General features: G+C 48.1%; 1 protein-coding gene across 2 annotated transcripts; it reads left to right on the plus strand.

The window, feature by feature from the left end:
- Positions 1-217: 217 nt before the first annotated feature.
- On the plus strand, positions 218-13425 carry HJV (hemojuvelin BMP co-receptor). 2 transcript variants are annotated; one of them, XM_077920312.1, is made up of 4 exons: positions 218-329; positions 3582-3765; positions 5618-6120; positions 11952-13425. In XM_077920312.1, exons 2-4 carry the CDS (start codon positions 3672-3674, stop codon positions 12573-12575), a joined length of 1221 nt encoding a protein of 406 aa, XP_077776438.1. In that variant the 5' UTR covers positions 218-329; positions 3582-3671; the 3' UTR covers positions 12576-13425. The 2 variants fall into 2 exon arrangements, with proteins under 2 accessions (XP_077776438.1, XP_077776439.1); XM_077920313.1 differs by lacking the exon at positions 218-329 and adding an exon at positions 1323-1448.
- Positions 13426-17907: the final 4482 nt, after the last annotated feature.

Below are 17907 nucleotides of genomic sequence, written 5' to 3' on the forward strand. Positions count from 1 at the left end.
TGTGTGTATACAAGGTGTCAGTTACTAAAATAAAACCAGCCGCCTCCGGGATGTGGCCTTCTGCCCGCCCCCGAATTCTGCTTTCGGGATCCAAAATACTACAACCTATTTTTAAAGCATCTGTTGCGGACCTTTGCCTTTTGGGGGGCAGATCAGGTTGCAGAGGCTCAGCTGTCTCTAGGCTGCTGGCCACAAGCAATTGATGTCTTTTCCCCTTTGATTATCATGAGAAGGCAGGAGCTGGGGACCGCTGGGGGAGTTTATGGAGGAAAGCTGGCAGTTTCCCCGCAGGGGGAGTTTGACGAAGCAGCATTCTAGTTCACATCGAGGTAAGCATTTTGGTTTATTCTTTCTGCATTTCTTTTCATGCATACACACACACACACACACACAGAGAGAGATACATACCACTTAGTTTTGAGATACCGACCATTTTAAATATGTATCCTCAGAGGGGAGGCTGCTTCCTCCTTTCTTGTGACGGCACGTTGCAGTGGGTGAAAGAGGGGCACTCTGCACATGCTCAAAGGCATCTTCGTGCATTGCTTCGTATCTGTTTCTTTAAAGAATTGTCTTGGCCAAAAGATGAGACAGAGGTAGTGCTAAGTGGGCAAGGTTTATGGAGAGGTAGAAAAGAGCAAGATTGGTATAAAATTATGATCTTAGCTGGTATGCTTGTTATTGCATCAGGATGGGAAGAAAAGGATAAAGAGGCAAGGGAAAAATGGAATGACTATGTTTTTGAATATATACAATCTGACATATTTGAACAGGTAATGGGGAAACAAATGTCAAAAGATTTTGAATAAATGGACAAGTTATAGTAATTGGATAGCATTGGGGGAAGCCAACCCTAGCATCCAAATTAGAATGAATAATCTGTGCACATGGTTAAAGATTTGAAGAGAGAACAATTTTGGAGGGGAGGGGTTAAAGGGGAGGGAGGGAGGAAGGGAAAACAATTAGGAGAAATGAATAGGGACAAAAGTATATACTATTATGCATAACTAATAGGAGGAGGATTTTGATGCATGTTATAGTTAGATTTTCGACAGAATGATTTTTTTTGGTAAGTTATTCGACGTCCCTGGATGAAAATGTGATTATAAAGAATGGGGGGGGGGGAATGGTTTATGGAGTGGTGTTTCATTTAAAAAAAAGACCCTAAACCCCTGCTCTCTGAATTAATTCTTCCAGTTCCTTTTCCATGCAGAAACTAGATGGAAGGGGAGAAGAAAATGGAACGAGAGAGAGAGAGAGTGCAGCTGAATAGGGTTAATGACACTCAAGGCAGGTGATATTCCAGGCCTTGGTGCTGATTCATTGATGGCTATCGATGATAGCAACTCACCTCCGTTCTCCACGAGGCAAAGCATTTATGTCAGTTGCAGCAGCTCAGAGGGAAGATGCATTAAACCCAGTTTTGGCTTGCTGTTATGATCTTGAAGGTATCCACTCTTCTTGAGAAATGCCCAAAGGGGCACTGCGTCATCTACCTTCAGGGTGGTGGTGAAATGCTGCAATTTTATCGCCGAGAAGGGCTCCTGCTCTGTTTTCAACCATCTGAATAAGGAATACCCATATTTTATAGGGACGCGGGTGGTGCTGTGGGTTAAACCACAGAGCCTAGGACTTGCCAATCAGAAGGTTGGCGGTTCGAATCCCCACGACGGGGTGAGCTCCTGTTGCTCGGTCCCAGCTCCTGCCAACCTAGCAGTTCGAAAGCACGTCAAAGTGCAAGTAGATAAATAGGTACCACTCCGGCGGGAAGGTAAACGGCGTTTCCGTGCGCTGCTCTGGTTTGCCAGAAGCGACTTCGTCATGCTGGCCACATGACCCGGAAGTTCTACGCCGGCTCTCTCGGCCAATAAAGCGAGATGAGCGCCGCAACCCCAGAGTCGGCCACGACTGGACCTAATGGTCAGGGGTCCCTTTACCTTTAACTTTTATATTTTCAGGAGAGACACCGTCCAACCAGTTGAAGGAAGTGTTCCCCACTGCCAAGTATTTTAGGGGAGGGCTTGTTACCAGTCAATCCTGGTGCAATCCTCAAAAACAGCAAGTTCTCCAAAAATTGCCACCTACCCAAATTTCACTAAATGTGCAAAGCAAAGCTCATGCCAGAAACTTTGTATTGTTTTTATTTTGAAAGGAAAAGGGTCGAGGGCAAGACTCGCAATCAGAATCATGTCCCTGCATCTGGGTGGTTGCATACTATATCAGCCACCCAGCTTTGTGCCCTGTAGATCTGCGGAACTCCCTGCCCATTGACTTCAGGCAGGTGCCATCTTCGCTGTATTCTTTCTGGCTCCTGCTAAAAACATTGCCATTTTGGGAAAGCCTATTCAAACAAGCAGAACATTGACATGTGTTAGTTAACTTGGTTTTTTTTTATATAGCTTATCCTTGATTTTAATTACATTTTGAATATTTTAAACGGTTGTTTTTAACTTTATTCTTTTTTATAAACAGTTGTGAAGTTCTTTTTCTTAAAAATCTAAATCAAGGGGTATATAAATGAATTGAAAATCAATGCATCATGCTGATGTATGTTTGGTATAGAATCTGTCTTTTCACCTTTTCTGTCTTTTTCTACGTTTCCGGGCACAATTTCAAAGTGTTGGTGCTGACCTTTAATGCCCTAAATGGCCTCAGCCCAGTATACCTGAAGGAGCATCTCCTCCTTCCATCGTTCAGCCCGGACACTAAGGTCCAGCTCTGAGGGCCTTCTGTTGGTTCCCTCACTGCGAGAAGTGAGGTTACGGGGAACCAGGCGGAGGGCCTTCTCGGTGGTGGCACGCTCTCACCAGATGCCAAGGAAATAAACAACTCTCTGACTTTTAGAAGACATCTGAAGGCAGCTCTGTTTAGGGAAGTTTTAATAATAATAATAATAATAATAATAATAATAATAATAATAATAATTTATACCCCGCCCATCTGGCTGGGCTTCCCCAGCCACTCTGGGTGGCTTCCAACAAAGCATTAAAATACAGCAGTCTGTTAAACATTAAAAGCTTCCCTAAAGAGGGCTGCCTTCAGATGTCTTCTAAAAATCTGGTAGTTGTTCTTCTCTTTGACATCTGGTGGGAAGGCATTCCACAGGGCAGGCGCCACTACCAAGAAGGCCCTCTGCCTGGTTCCCTGTAACTTGGCTTCTCACAGTGAGGGAACTGCCAGAAGGCCCTTGGCGCTGGACCTCAGTGTCCGGGCAGAACGATGGGGGTGGAGACGCTCCTTCAGGTATACTGGACCGAGTCTGTTTAGAGCTTTAAAGGTCAGCACCAACACTTTGAATTTTAATGTTTGATGTTTTATTCTGTTTTTAATATTCTATTGGGAGCTGCCCAGAGTGGCTGGGGAAACCCAGCCAGATGGTGGGTGGGGTATAAATTCTTCTTCTTCTTCTTCTTCTTCTTCTTCTTCTTCTTCTTCTTCTTCTTCTTCTTCTTCTTCTTCTTCTTCTTCTTCCTCCTCCTCCTCCTCCTCCTCCTCCTCCTCCTCCTTCTCCTTCTCCTTCTTCCTACTACTACTACTACTACTACTACTACTACTACTACTACTACTGGCTTTTCTTCCAGACAACCACTGAAAGAAAGAAGGAAGCAAAGAGAACGGAGGGAGAGGAACAATCTGGGTAAGAAACGTTCCTGAACTCTGGATGGATTGGAATGGGGAGACTCGCCTGCTCCATGAGGCCGGGACGCTTGACGAATGCTGGTTTCATCATTAAAGCGCTCTTTCTTCTCCTGCTTTGTAGACATGGTAAGGACTCGACAGGCAATTGGCTGGATCCAGCAGACTCTTCCGCTATACAGTGGTACCTCGGGTTAAGTACTTAATTGGTTCTGGAGGTCCGTTCTTAACCTTAAACTGTTCTTAACCTGAAGCACCACTTTAGCTAATGGGGCCTCCTGCTGCTGCCGTGCCGCCGGAGCACGATTTCTGTTCTCATCCTGAAGCAAAGTTCTTAACCCGAGGTACTATTTCTGGGTTCGCGGAGTCTGTAACCTGAAGTGTATGTAACCTGAAGTGTCTGTAACCCGAGGTACCACTGTACCTGTTTAAACCAGCCCTTTATTCAATCAATCAGTCCTTTATTAGGCATAGCAAACCACACATTATAAATCAAACACCGTATACAGATTGTGGAAAATATGAATTCAGCATAACAATTTGCATAAATTAAACAGTATAACACTACTACATCACCGACAATTCAAGAACCACTAAATCTCTCTATAATGGCCTAGTCTTTCCTCATGGACAGCACTCAAAATTTTAGCCACTATTAAAGTGATTTGATCATTCCTGTCCGAGAGCAGGCCCTGAACCGTTGGCAGCATAGAACCAAGCCTGTTAGACTGTAAGGCCTCTAACAATTGTCTTCTGGCATAAATGCCAAAATCACAAGAAAAGAAAATATGCTCCAACGTATCAGGTTCCTGCCTACCACATTTGCAGAGACGCTCTGCTTCTGGGAGAGCTAAATATCTTCCTCTTACTATCATCGAGGGAAACATATTAAATCTCCAGCCCTTTATTCAGAACCACAAGGACTGGGAAATTGCTATTATTTTTAGGGCAAGGACTGCAGCTCAGTGATTGTATGAGTGTGTTGCTGAATTCTCCACAGTTATCTTTGCAAGGAAGGAGGGTGGAACAAGGGGTCCCCACCCCCCACTCAGCTGCCCCACGTGATCCAGTGGATCCCTGCCAGCATGGCACTGCAACGAACACTGAACTGTTTTATCTGTCGGAAGAATTTAGTCTTATAACTTATAATTTATTACCTTTTAAAGTACCTTTTTTAAAAAAAGCAGAGTCCTTTTCGTTGGGGATAATTCAGAGGAAATTCCCAGGTGTCAAAAAAGACTATTTATGCATGCTACTACTGTGGCCCATGTTTTGTTAGCCCATAAATGGAAAATGAGTGAGGTCTCAACCAAAGAAGAGTGACGGAATATGTGCAGCTTGCGGATTTCACATATAGAATAAGAGAACAAGAAGAATGTATGTTTAAAGAAGACTGGAAAATGCTTACTGAATAGATGGATGAAAATTGTGTTCATTTAAAAGCTCCGGTAGCATTAAGATAAATTCAGCAGTGAATATAAGTTTTGATGGATGTAATGATGGATTACTGAATGGTTTAGTTGAGGGGTTAGCAAACTTTTTCAGCAGGGGGCCGGTCCACAGTCCCTCAGACCTTGTGGGGGGCCAGACTATATTTTGGTGGGGGGAAATGAATGAATTCCTATGCCCCACAAATAACCCAGATATGCATTTTAAATAAAAGGACACATTCTACTCATGCAAAAACACGCTGATTCCTGGACCATCCATGGGCCAGATTTAGAAGGTGATTGGGCCAGATCCGGCCCCCTGGCCTTAGTTTGCCTACCCATGGTTTAGTTCATGTAAAATATGCAGGGATGTATGGCATACAAAATGAACCACGGAAAGAGAAGAAGGGAAGTCATTGATTTAAGGTTGTTTAAATGAATATTTTGAAATGCAAATCAGAACGTTTTACCTGACTCTGATCTTCACGGCTGTTTTTTCCCCTTTCTCTTCCTATCATTACCATCGTTGCTATTTGGGTCCTGCCCTGCAGCATATTCCCACTGCAAGATCTTGCGCTGCAACTCCGAGTACGTGGCCGCCACGCTCAACTTGCGTGGCCCCAACAAGCACGCCAGCTACTGCAACACCCTGCGCTCCTACTCCCGCTGCACTCGCAGGACGGCCCGTACCTGCCGCGGGGACCTCGCCTACCACTCTGCCGTCCACGGCATCGAGGACCTCATGATCCAGAACAAGTGCTCCAAGGAGGGGCCTACTTCGCCGCGGCGACCCCCTGCGCCACCCCCTGCACACCAGGGTTTGGAACCCCCAGAGATCTGCGACTACGAGAAGAGCTTTTCCCGGAAGCACAATAGACCTCCCACGTACCAGCACTGCGCCACGTTTGGGGACCCCCACGTGCGGACCTTCAGCGATGAGTTCCACACGTGCAGAGTGGAAGGTTCCTGGCCTCTCCTGGACAACAACTATTTGTTTGCTCAAGCGACCAGCTACCCCGTCTTGAAAGGATCAAACGCAACAGCTACTAGCAAGGTAAGAAACGGTGACCTCTACAGGTGTCCCATTAAAGTTTCCCATGGCTTGTGTCATTGGTGGTATGACCAGGGAGAGAGCCTCATAATTACTATGGCCATTTCTAACAAATTGCATCTGTGGCGTTTGCCCTCCTAAGTGCGCTGGTCCTGTGGGTTTCCGTGAGGTGAGGTCCGAGTCCAGTCTGAGGTTGAGGGAGCAGTGTTGAGGCCGTCCATCAAAGCTGAAGCTGGGACTCCCTGAAGCAGGGAGTTGGGTGAGGTCAGGAAATCCGGCAGGACAGGGTGCAGGCAGGAACTGGCTACCAACAACATTGCTCCTGCAACTTGGGACTGGGGCTGGCTGGCTTTTATCTGCCCTGAGGCATAGGGCGGCCCCGGTCCACAGGTGACTCGCCTCTCCTGGCCTGGAGGCGAGCACTCCTCCTGCAGGAACTTAGTTCCCTCCGTCTCTCTGCCCTGAGCCTCTGCAGCTCAGGAGAGGCTGGAGGGTTACTGGACCCAGAGGCAACCTCAGCCTCCCCTGACGGGGCTGAGAGTGGAGCACCTGCAGGCAATGGGTCCTCCATCACCCCAGGAGCCAGAGCAGACTCAGCTGGTGCCTGCACCTGAGGATCCAGCACAGGTGAGGACCCTTCAGGCTCAGGCCCCAGCCCCGGCTCAGTTGGTTCTGGAGGTGGGGAATCCTGTTCAGGCTGGGATTCCTCAGGTTCAGCCACCGAGTCCGAATCCCAGGCCATCACACTAGGTGTGTGACATCATACTGGGTTCATAGGGAAAGGGTTAACTAATTGTAAAATGACTAACCAATGGGAACCCAGGGGGAGGAGTTAGAGTTAGGGTGGAGAAGACAGTCTGGAGTTAGAAGAGACAGATAAGATAAGTCTGGGTTGGGCTAGTCTGGTGTGAGAGAGTGAGCGAATTTGTTAACAGGAGTCAGTCAAACAGTTGAGATCATCAGTCAGAAGGTATTAGGAAGGTATAGGCCGGTATAGAAACTAAAGTTAAGATACTGACACGAATATCATCGGAGAAACTTGGTTTTTTTTGGTTCACTTTTAACAACTGTCTGGACTCAGTGTTTTACCAGAGAGTAACTGGTTGGTGGCAGCGGGGAAGCGAGCACAGTGGTGGCACAGGGATCAAGAGACCGTTAAACGTCCGGGGACCCTGTGTGATCACCACAGTATCTAAGACCTATCGGCGGTCTACTTTGCACTGGGAAGACACCAGGTTCACCTGCCCATATCTTCAGTCAAAGAGTCTCAGGCAGGAAGTCACTATTCTGACATTCGGATTTGGAGAATGGCTGCTGGTGAGTGTAGATGCGACTAGGCTGGGTGGATCAAAGATGCGATACGGCACACTCATTTATACTCATTGCAACACTGTATATATCAGAACTGGAAAGCCTCAGGCCAGGGGGTGGGGTTCATATGGGGCTCACTCCTCCCACTGGACTGGATAGCCAGGGCCTTCCAAGTCTTCTCTCGCCTCTTCTAGGGGGAGGAGACCCTCCAGATCTGGCAGAGCTAAGGATGGCCCTGAAACCTGAAACAGGGTTGTAAAGACTGCAGAGAGAATTATTGGGTGCACTCTTCCCACCTTAGATCAAATCTATGCTGCCAGGTGCCATAAGAAAGCGGCAGAGATAGCGCAGGATAGTGCGCACCCCGGAAATGATCTCTTTTAGCTTCTGCCTTCTGGAAGAAGGTACAGGGATATAAAGGCCAGGACTAGCCGCCTGAGAAACAGTTTCTCTGCAATTGAATTCTGGTCCTAAACGCAGCATAAGGGGTCTCTATAGTATAGTGTATTTTAGAATGGGGTTTCAGAGTTTTTAGGGGTTTTTGAATGTTTTATGTAGCTTTTATATAGTTTTAATGTAGTTTTATGTAGTTTTTCAGTTTCATTGTCCTGCATGGGACAATGACAATAAAGATATCGTATATCGTATATCGAAAAACAAAACAAGCACAGCCGTGGTCACCATGCCCTATACAAAAAATTATGCCATAGGAGACACATTCGGAAGTTACACAACACCACACTTACATCTCCATTGAAACCAGGGATGGATCTACACTGAACTGTTTTAACGTTATGAGAACGATATTAGATATAATTCAGGCACGTCCATCTCCCAAGAGACTGCGATCTACTCCCAGTATATAAAAAAACTGGCAGTGATCTACTGATGGTCTTTGGTGGGAGGAGGAGCATGCGTGGGGTGGGTGGAGGGGGAGGATCGCCCAGAGTTTTTGAGCTTTTTTTTAGGGGGGACTGCCCAGGGTTGTTTTGGGAATGATCCCGCGATCTACCACGAGCAGCCGGGGATCTTTCGGTAGATCGCGATCTAGTGGTTGGACATGCCTGAGATATATCATTCTAAAACATCACAGGGCATGCTTGTTAATTAAAGCAGGTTTTACCTTTGTTTTTCTTTGAAAAGATGTCTCCCTACTGCTGATGGCTGGTTGCTCTGCGCAGCCCACCTGTGTTGCATTTTAATAGTGTGTTATGAACGTTAAAAGTAGGACATCATGTGTCCATATAGGTTATCAAAACCCTTATTTAACGTTAAAAACCATGAGTGTAGATCCGCCCTAGGACAACAAAAGCATATGAACCCACACTCCGTAGGAATAAGAGAATAAGAGAGGGAATAAGAGAGGGAACCAGAGGTGGGCGGATATCCTCCAGTTTACAGAAATTAATGGCAAGTACCAATTTTTGTTTTTGCCAATGAATATTCTATGAATGACGCGGGTGGCGCTGTGGGTAAAACCTCAGCACCTAGGACTTGCCGATCGCATGGTCGGCGGTTCGAATCCCCGCGGTGGGGTGTGCTCCCGTCATTCGGTCCCAGCGCCTGCCAACCTAGCAGTTCGAAAGCACCTCCGGGTGCAAGTAGATAAATAGGGACCGCTTACCAGCGGGAAGGTAAACGGCGTTCCGTGTGCTGCGCTGGCTCGCCAGATGCAGCTTGTCACGCTGGCCACGTGACCTGGAAGTGTCTGCGGACAGCGCTGGCTCCCGGCCTATAGAGTGAGATGAGCGTACAACCCCAGAGTCTGTCAAGACTGGCCCGTACGGGCAGGGGTACCTTTACCTTTACCTTATTCTATGAATAGGGTGCAGCAGAGCAGGATTCCCTAAGGACAGGGCTGCTTTTCCCTGCAGCAGAACAAATACGAACAACCCTCCGCAGTGTCTTTCTCCCAAATGCAGCGTCAGCTAAGGAAGAACCCGCCTGCTTTAGAATTCTTTGCAAAAGTAAGAGCAGAGGCCCAAGTGGCTGCCCTGCAGATGTCAACAACCGGGAAACCGACCAGGGCTGATGCTACCACTTCCCTTAAGGAGCGATGAGTCCCCTAAGAGGACTCTTCAAGTTCGTACATGGAGAACTAGAGAGGAGAAGAAGAGAGAGACCTGAGAGGACGTATATTCTGAAGCACACGGGGCTCTTGGATGGCCATCTGCCAGAGATTCCTTAGCTGGGATTCCTGCATTGCAGGGGGCTGGATCAGATGACCCTTGAGGTCCCTTCCACCTCTACGATTCTCTGATTCTAGGGGTCAGTGTGTGTGTGTGTGTGTGTGTGTGTGTGTGTGTGTGTGTGTTTGTAAAGGTAAAGGACCCCTGACTTTTAAGTCCAGTCACGAACGACTCTAGGGTTGCGGCGCTCATCTCGTTTTACTGGTCAAGAGAGCCGATGTTTGTCCGCAGTTTTTCTGGGTCATGTGGCCAGCATGACTAAGTCGCTTCTGGCAAAACCAGAGCAGTGCACGGAAATGCTGTTTACCTTCCTGCTAGAGTGGTACCTATTTATCTACATGTACCTTGATGTGTAGGGATGCGGGTGGCGCTGTGGGTTAAAGCCTCAGTGCCTAGGACTTGCCGATTGAAAGGTCGGCGGTTCGAATCCCCACGGCGGGGTGCGCTCCCGTCGTTCAGTCCCAGCGCCTGCCAACCTAGCAGTTCGAAAGCACCTTCGGGTGCAAGTAGATAAATAGGGACCACTTACCAGCGGGAAGGTAAACGGCGTTCCGTGTGCTGCACTGGCTCGCCAGATGCAGCTTGTCACGCTGGCCACGTGACCCGGAAGTGTCTGCGGACAGCGCTGGCTCCCGGCCTATAGAGTGAGATGAGCGCACAACCCTAGAGTCTGTCAAGACTGGCCCGTATGGGCAGGGGTACCTTTACCTTTTTACCTTGATTTGTTTTCGAACTGCTAGGTTGGCAGGAGCAGGGACCTTAACCACTGAGCCTCTTGGGCTTGCAGATCAAAAGGCTGGCGGTTCAAATCCCCACGATGGAGTGAGCTCCCATTGTTTTGTCCCAGCTCCTGCCAATCTAGCAGCCTGAAAGCATGCCAGTGCAAGCAGATAAATAGCTACCACTGTGGCGGGAAGGTAAACGGCGTTTCCGTGTGCTCTGGTGTCCCGTTGCTCCAGAAGAGCTTTAGTCATGCTGGCCACATAACCTGGAAAGCTGTCTGCAGACAAACACTGGCAAAAGTAAGCAGAGGCCCAAGTGGCTGTCCTACAGATGTCAACAACCGGGAAACTGCCCAGGGCTGATGTTACCACTTCCCTTAAGGAGCGATGAGTCCCCTAAGAGGACTCTTCAAGTTCGTACATGGAGAACTAGAGAGGAGGACAAGAGAGATACCTGAGAGGACGTATATTCTGAAGCACACGGGGCTCTTGGATGGCCATCTGCCAGAGATTCCTTAGCTGGGATTCCTGCATTGCAGGGGTTGGACCCTTGAGATCCCTTCAAACTCTGTGATTCTCTGGGTCAGTGTGTGTGTGTGTGTGTGTGTGTGTGTGTGTAAAGGACCCCTGACGGTTAAGTCCAGTTGCGGATGACTCTAGGGTTGCGGCGCTCATCTCGCTTTACTGGCCGAGGGAGCCGGTGTTTGTCCTCAGATAGTTTTCCCGGGTCACGTGGCCAGCATGACTAAGCCACGTCTGGTGAAACCAGAGCAGCGCATGGAAACGCCGTTTACCTTCCCACCGGAGCGGTACCTATTTATCCACTTCTACTTTGTGCTTTCGAACTGCTAGGTTGGCAAGAGCTGAGGCAGAGCAATGGGAGCTCACCCCGTCGTGGGGATTCGAACCGCCAACCTTCCAATCGGCAAGCACTAGGCTCAGTGGTTTAGACCACAGCGCCACCCGCATCCCGTGCGTGCGTGTGTGCATATCTATATATATACATACATACACATATGTACATGCATATGTATATGTATATGTATATATACACACAGCTACACATACCCACTACCCACAAACATCCAAAAGTCCTGCTGAAAATCTGTCAGGATTTCAGTGTGCATTTCCCTGTACACACTTTTGGAAAATAATAAATGGGTCAGCTTACAGCTATCACACTCCCAGGGAGATTAAGTGGCTTGGGAACACATGGAGAAATAGTGCTGTGATGTAAACCACTGAGCCTCTTTTGCCTGCAGATCAGAAGGTTGGCGGTTTGAATCCCCGCGACAGGGTGAGCTCCCGTTGCTCGGTCCCTACTCCTGCCAACTTAGCAGTTCGAAAGCACACCAGTGCAAGTAGATCAATAGCTACCACTGCTGTGGGAAGGTAAACGGTGTTTCCGTGCGCTCTGGTTTCCATCACAGTGTTCCTTTGTGCCAGAAGCGGTTTAGTCCTGCTGGCCACATGACCTGGAAAGCTGTCTGTGGACAAACGTTAGCTCCCTCGGCTTGAAAGCGAGATGAGTGCCACAACCCCATAGTCGCCTTTGACTGGACTAAACCATCCAGGGGTCCTTTACCTTACCTTTTTACCTCTCTCTTTTCAGCTCACCATCATATTCAAGAACATGAAGGAGTGCATAGACCAGAAAGTCTACCAGGCGGAGATTGATAACCTGCCGGCGGCTTTTGAGGACGGATCCACGAACGGGGGCGAGAAACCCGGAGGGAAAAGCCTGAGCATCCACGAGCGCACGCCCGGGCAGCACGTGGAGATCCTTGCCACGTACATCGGCACCACCATTGCCGTGCGCCAGTCAGGGAGGCAGCTCTCTTTTTCCATCCGGGCGGCCGAGGACGTGGTGCGCTCCTTCACAGAGGAGCAGGACCTCCAGCTGTGTGTGGGAGGCTGCCCTCCCAGCCAGCGCATCTCCCAGACCGAGTGCTGCTGCAGCAACGGAGCCATCCCTGCGCAGAAGGCCCAGCTCCTGTGCAAGGAGAAGCTGCCGGTGGAGGACGTCTACTTCCAGTCGTGCGTCTTTGACGTGGTGACATCGGGAGACGTCAACTTTACGCTGGCTGCGCACGCTGCCTTGGAGGACGCCAAAGTCTTCCATCCGGACGCCAAGAAGCACCACCTCTTCCAAAGCGATGCAGCTTGCGTGTCCCATTGCTCGGCCTTCCTCCTCACCATCATGTTGGTCTTTTCAGCGTTGCAGCTACACTTCTGAAGGTTTCTGGGGACTGGTGGAAAGTTGTATGGTGCTAATTTGAGAGGATAGCGGATGGGAAGAAGAAGAAGAAGAGTTTGGATTTGATATCCCGCTTTATCACTACCCGAAGGAGTCTTAGAGCGGCTAACATTCTCCTTTCCCTTCCTCCCCCACAACAAACACTCTGTGAGGTGAGTGGGGCTGAGAGACTTCAGAGAAGTGTGACTGGCCCAAGGTCACCCAGCAACTGCATGTGGAGGAGCGGAGACGCAAACCCGGTTCCCCAGATTACGAGGCTACCGCTGTTAACCACTACACCACACTGGCTCCCAGAGTGGGGTTGATTCCCCCAGAAGCATAGCCTTCAGCAAACATGGGACAGGGCAAACTGTAAAGCTGTAAGAATCTGGGATGGGTGGAGATTATGTTTAGAAGCAGGGCACCCTGACCTTCAAAGCTTTATTAGGGAGAGGAAAAGCTGAGAGCAGAAACGGACAAATCTGTTGATTTTGACCTCTCCGCTCCTCATTTCTCAAATCTTAAATTCAGCGTGCCACACTTCCACATCATTTTTTATTTATTTAACAAATCCTCATGAAGATTCATCAGCGTTTGGGTGAGAATTTCTCCTAATATGCACATTTTTTTTTTTGCAAGCAATTAATAGAAATGCATTCTTGTACACTATTTTACCAAAGTATGCACACTTTTTATCCTAGCAGATGCGTATTTGTACACTTTTTCTTTGTTAGACAGCTGCGTCGCAAAATTTGGAGAAGTATGGGTTTCAAATGACATCTGTGCTTCAGTTGGCGTATCGTTTTAGGAAACGGTCCTACAAGTGGCGAATATAGGATGGAAAAGAGAATTATGTCTGCTTACACTCTTATTGTGTGTGCCCCACGTTCTGCCTGACACCCTGTTAAGCTCGCCTGCTTGTCTCAGGTACAATGAAGGACAAGGCACCATCGCTAGCGTTGAAGGGAGAGTCAACTGCCAATCCAATAGCCTTCTCTACATGAACCAGATGGGGGACACCATCTTGTGGTTTTTTTTGCAGGGGATAGGACTAGACCAGTGTTTCCCAACCGGTGTTCCGCGGCACACTAGTGTGCCTCGAGACGTTGCCTGGTGTGCCGCGGGAAAAATTAAAAAATTCGAAAGATATCCGGAGAGGCGGCCTTCAGGCGAGTTTTAATTTTAATTTTCCTTCTCCCACTTAATGCCCCACGCTCGCCCCAGCAGCTTGCAGTCCTCGGTAACCACGGCAACCCGAGGGAGGGGAGGGAACAGGGAAGTCGAGGGGGGCGGCGAGCCGCGATGACGTCAGTGGGCCGCGCCGCCTCGCCCTGGCACGGTGTGAGAGCCCCGGCTAGTGGCGCGAGCTTCAGAATAAGTGGGATCCGCGTGCGCGAGACCGAGATCGCGGGTAAGGAGCTCAGCCCTGGGCAGGAGGAAGCGGGGCCGCGCGTGCGGGCCACATCCCCACAGAGAGCGAGCCTCCCCCGGCCCACTACTCCGGGCAGGTCCACTCGCATGAGGGGGCGGCGATGGCGACGGCCGGCAGCTTGCCTGCAATGCCATCCCTCGAGCAGGCGAGGAGCCCGGAGGCTACCAGATGCGAGTCCTCTTTCCCACCCTGCTCGGGAGTCCAGAGCACTTGGTCGCATTCAGGATCTAGAGTGGGGAAGCGGGGCTTGTGTCTGGGCTGGACACATTGGGCTGCCTGTGCCGCTCGACCTGTGGGGAGAAATCAGGGTGGGAGTCACGACCGTGAGGCAGGGCTGCCAAGTGTGGCAGAAGAGGACACGGCCGTCGCACCTGTCCTTAGGTAGGAGCTTCTTCCGTGTCGACCTGCTGCCCTAAAGTCTTGGCTTTTTTCTTGGCTTTTTGGCGGTTGGCACAGAAGGAAGGCAAGGGGGAGGGGAAAAAATTGAAACTTACACTTTCGTGCGTCCCTCCCGGCGTGACGCTGCGCGCTGACGTCACGGGGCTGTAATGGTGGTGTGCCTCGAGATTTTTTTCATGAAACAAGTGTGCCTTTGCCCAAAAAAGGTTGGGAAACACTGGACTAGACAACCTTTCGGGTGCCTTCCAGCTCTACAATTCTATAATTCTCCTCCCCCCAGGCAGCTAAATGGCTTCGGTAGTCCTGAATAAATAAATCTCAATGTAGCATGCCCAGGAGAACATTCCTTTCTGGAATGAGCCCTGACATCATGGCCTGTTGACTCAGGGCAAGCCTACTGATATGAGGGAGACTACTATAATACTAAGGGACGCGGGTGGCATTGTGGTCTAAACCACAGAGCCTAGGGCTTGCTGATCGGAAGGTCGGCGGTTTGAATCCCCGCAACGGGGTGAGCTCCCGTTGCTCTGTCCCAGCTCCTGCCCACCTAGCAGTTCGAAAGCACGTCAAGTGCAAGTAGATAAATAGGTACCGCTCCGGTGGGAAGGTAAACGGCGTTTCTGTGCGCTGCTCTGGTTCACCACAAGCGGCTTAGTCATGCTGGCCACATGACCTGGAAGCTGTACGCCAGCTCCCTTGGCCAATAAAGCAAGATGAGCACTGCAACCCCAGATTCGTCCACGACTGGACCTAATGGACAGGGGTCCCTTTACCGTTACCTTTACTCTAATACTAAGGGATGCTGGTGGTGCTGTGGTCTAAACCACAGAGCCTAGGGCTTGCCGATCGGAAGGTTGGCGGTTCGAATCCCCGCGATGGGGTGAGCTCCTGTTGTTCGGTCCCAGCTCCTACCCACCTAGCAGTTCGAAATCACGTCAAGTGCAAGTAGATAAATAGGTACCGCTCTGGCAGAAAGGCAAATGGTGTTTCCGTGCACTGCTCTGGTTCGCCAGAAGCGACTTAGTCATGCTGGCCACATGACCCGGAAGCTGTCTGCTCCCTCGGCCTATAGAGCGAGATGAGTGCGGAACCCCAGAGTCGTCCGTGACTGGACCTAACAGTCAGAGGTAACTTTACCTTTACTCTAATACTGGTGATGTGTGCATTGCAACCTTAGGCTCGTATAACTTGTGCTAATCAAAACCTATTGGATCTGATCGGGGAGGGACTTTGGGAAATTATTAAGGAATGTAAATAAGAAGGGGGGGAAATGATTAATATATTAAAGCTGAAGACTTTAAGAGAGGTTGCATTTGTCCGCGGAGACTGTGAATGTGATCTGCTAATGCAGTGTTTCCCAACCTTGTGCCTCCAGCTGTTTTTGGCCTACAATTCCCATCATCCCTTGCCACTGGTCTTGCTAGTCAGGGATGATGGGAGTTGTAGGCCAAAAACATCTGGAGGCACAAGGTTGGGAAACACTGTGCTAATTGGTATCAGTTATTGATGGTGCATGGAAGCATCATTCCACACCATATCACCTGGTACCATGTGCTCTCGCGACTCAGATTTTCTTCAATTTTTTTTAATGTGTGGATACCTATGAGAAAACCTCAAATTTATTTTTAAAGATTTTTTTGGTCCATTATTGACCATATCACATGTATTGGAAACAAAATAGCTTTGACCATATCATTGCAGAAGTGTTTTACACAATAAAATGAGTAAGGGCTCTAAGATGTATTTTGTTTTTATTAAATAATCAATAAAACTTACTTTTTAAACTATATTAGATGACATTGTAACACAAGAGGGTACACTTTTAACTATTCAGATGTGTGAGTTATTTCAGTCTCAAAGAGACCTTAAACCTGTACAAATAATACATTTTTTTTGTAAAAAAAAATTCTTCAAAAACAATTTATTTTATAACCACAAAAAAACACCCTCCTTATCTTTAAAACATAACAAGTACATGGTTAGCCCATTCTACAAAAAAAGTATGAATCATGTGCTAGTTGTGGCTTGTGCGCTATGGCTTATCGAATCTACTGGGAATAAAATGACAAAAATTCACTTTGAATGGTTGGTGACCCTTTTCTGTGGCACTTAATACCATTTCTATACCTTATTTTGAAAGAGACCACAATTAGCTTTATTTTGATACCAAAATAAGCCCAGTTGAAAAATAAGCGAAACAGGAGGTTTCTTCTAAACTGACGCAGAAATTGCATTAGCCTAAATCGTGCAAAATTGAAATTTTCAAAAAATTCTCCTGCACCCAATTTTGGACCAAAAAAATCTAAAAAAAATAATTTGAGGTTATCTTATAGCTATCTACACATAATTTTTTTTTTTTTGAAGAAAATCTGAGTCGTGAGAGCACGGTCAAGTATTAAAATCAGGTGATTTGGCATGGAATGACCAGGAAACTAAAGTTTCAAGGGGGAAGAAGAATGAGTGTGTGTGTGTGTGTGTGTGTGTGTGGTGACATAGCCTGCAATGAATTTCTAGATTTTGATTCCTTCAAGCCACATCACGTCACAATGATAGGGTACGAGACATATTCCCATATTCCGATCTCTGCAACCCTGCCTCCAGCATTGACAGTGTTCGCTTCTGAACTGCCTCCGTACGGCCTCCGTTAATCCTCAAGTGTTTGGCATTAAAAATACATCTATTTTTGAAGCCTTCATTTCCTCTCATCTATTTCTCCTTTAAGCGCCTGGCTTGCAACAGGTGAAGCTAAAAATAACTCGCCTTAATGAGGGCGGGGAGTGTCTCTCCTCTTCCGTTGGAAAAATGAAATGCATACAAACAGAATGTCCAGCATGAAGTCAGAAAGGAGAGGATCCCTGTATCTCCAATTCAGACATTCCTCCTAACTTTCAGTACACCAGTTCATGCGTATTTTCATTGCCGCTCCAGTCACCAAATGTGCAATGTAATCTCTCTCTACGGTTGTGTTTCTGACAAACAGGGCCGGTGAAAACAGGCAAGTCCAGGTCCCTCTCCCATTAAATAACATGCACAGTTTAACAAAGGTTTGGATGGCCACCTGCCATGGATGATCTGGCCGAGATTTCTGCAGCGCAGGGTGTTGGACTAGATGATGGTCTCTTCCAACTCCGCAATTCTATGATCCTTGTGATTCTAAAGGTACAGGACTTCACTCTTCTACAGAGGGTCACTCTATAAAGTGTTTTAAACCAACGACCCACAAGAGGGCGTGCTGAAGTTAATTTAATGGCTTGGAGGCGTGTAGTGAGAAATTGGCAGCCAGAACGGCAGATGATCTGGGCAGGAAATTGAATTAAATTGCAAACACTGCAAACTCTGTACAAAATAGCTACATAAACAAAATGCTGTCACGGTCACACAAAATGCACAGTTTATGTTCACTGACTCTATGCTATATTGCTCTTGCACAAGCTCATGGTCTCTTCCAACTCCGCAATTCTATGATCCTTGTGATTCTAAAGGTACAGGACTTCACTCTTC

This window comes from Podarcis muralis, chromosome 16 (assembly GCF_964188315.1).
Source record: "Podarcis muralis chromosome 16, rPodMur119.hap1.1, whole genome shotgun sequence".
NCBI classification, from domain to species: Eukaryota; Metazoa; Chordata; class Lepidosauria; order Squamata; family Lacertidae; genus Podarcis; species Podarcis muralis.

Excerpts from the sequence above, each read along its gene's own strand:
- HJV (XM_077920312.1), top strand. The coding sequence starts at position 3,672 with ATGGGGAGACTCGCCTGCTCCATGAGGCCGGGACGCTTGACGAATGCT. Across the intron at positions 3,766-5,617 it reads TCTCCTGCTTTGTAGACATG|CATATTCCCACTGCAAGATC; the intron begins GTAAGGACTCGA and ends CCTGCCCTGCAG. Across the intron at positions 6,121-11,951 it reads ACGCAACAGCTACTAGCAAG|CTCACCATCATATTCAAGAA; the intron begins GTAAGAAACGGT and ends CTCTCTTTTCAG.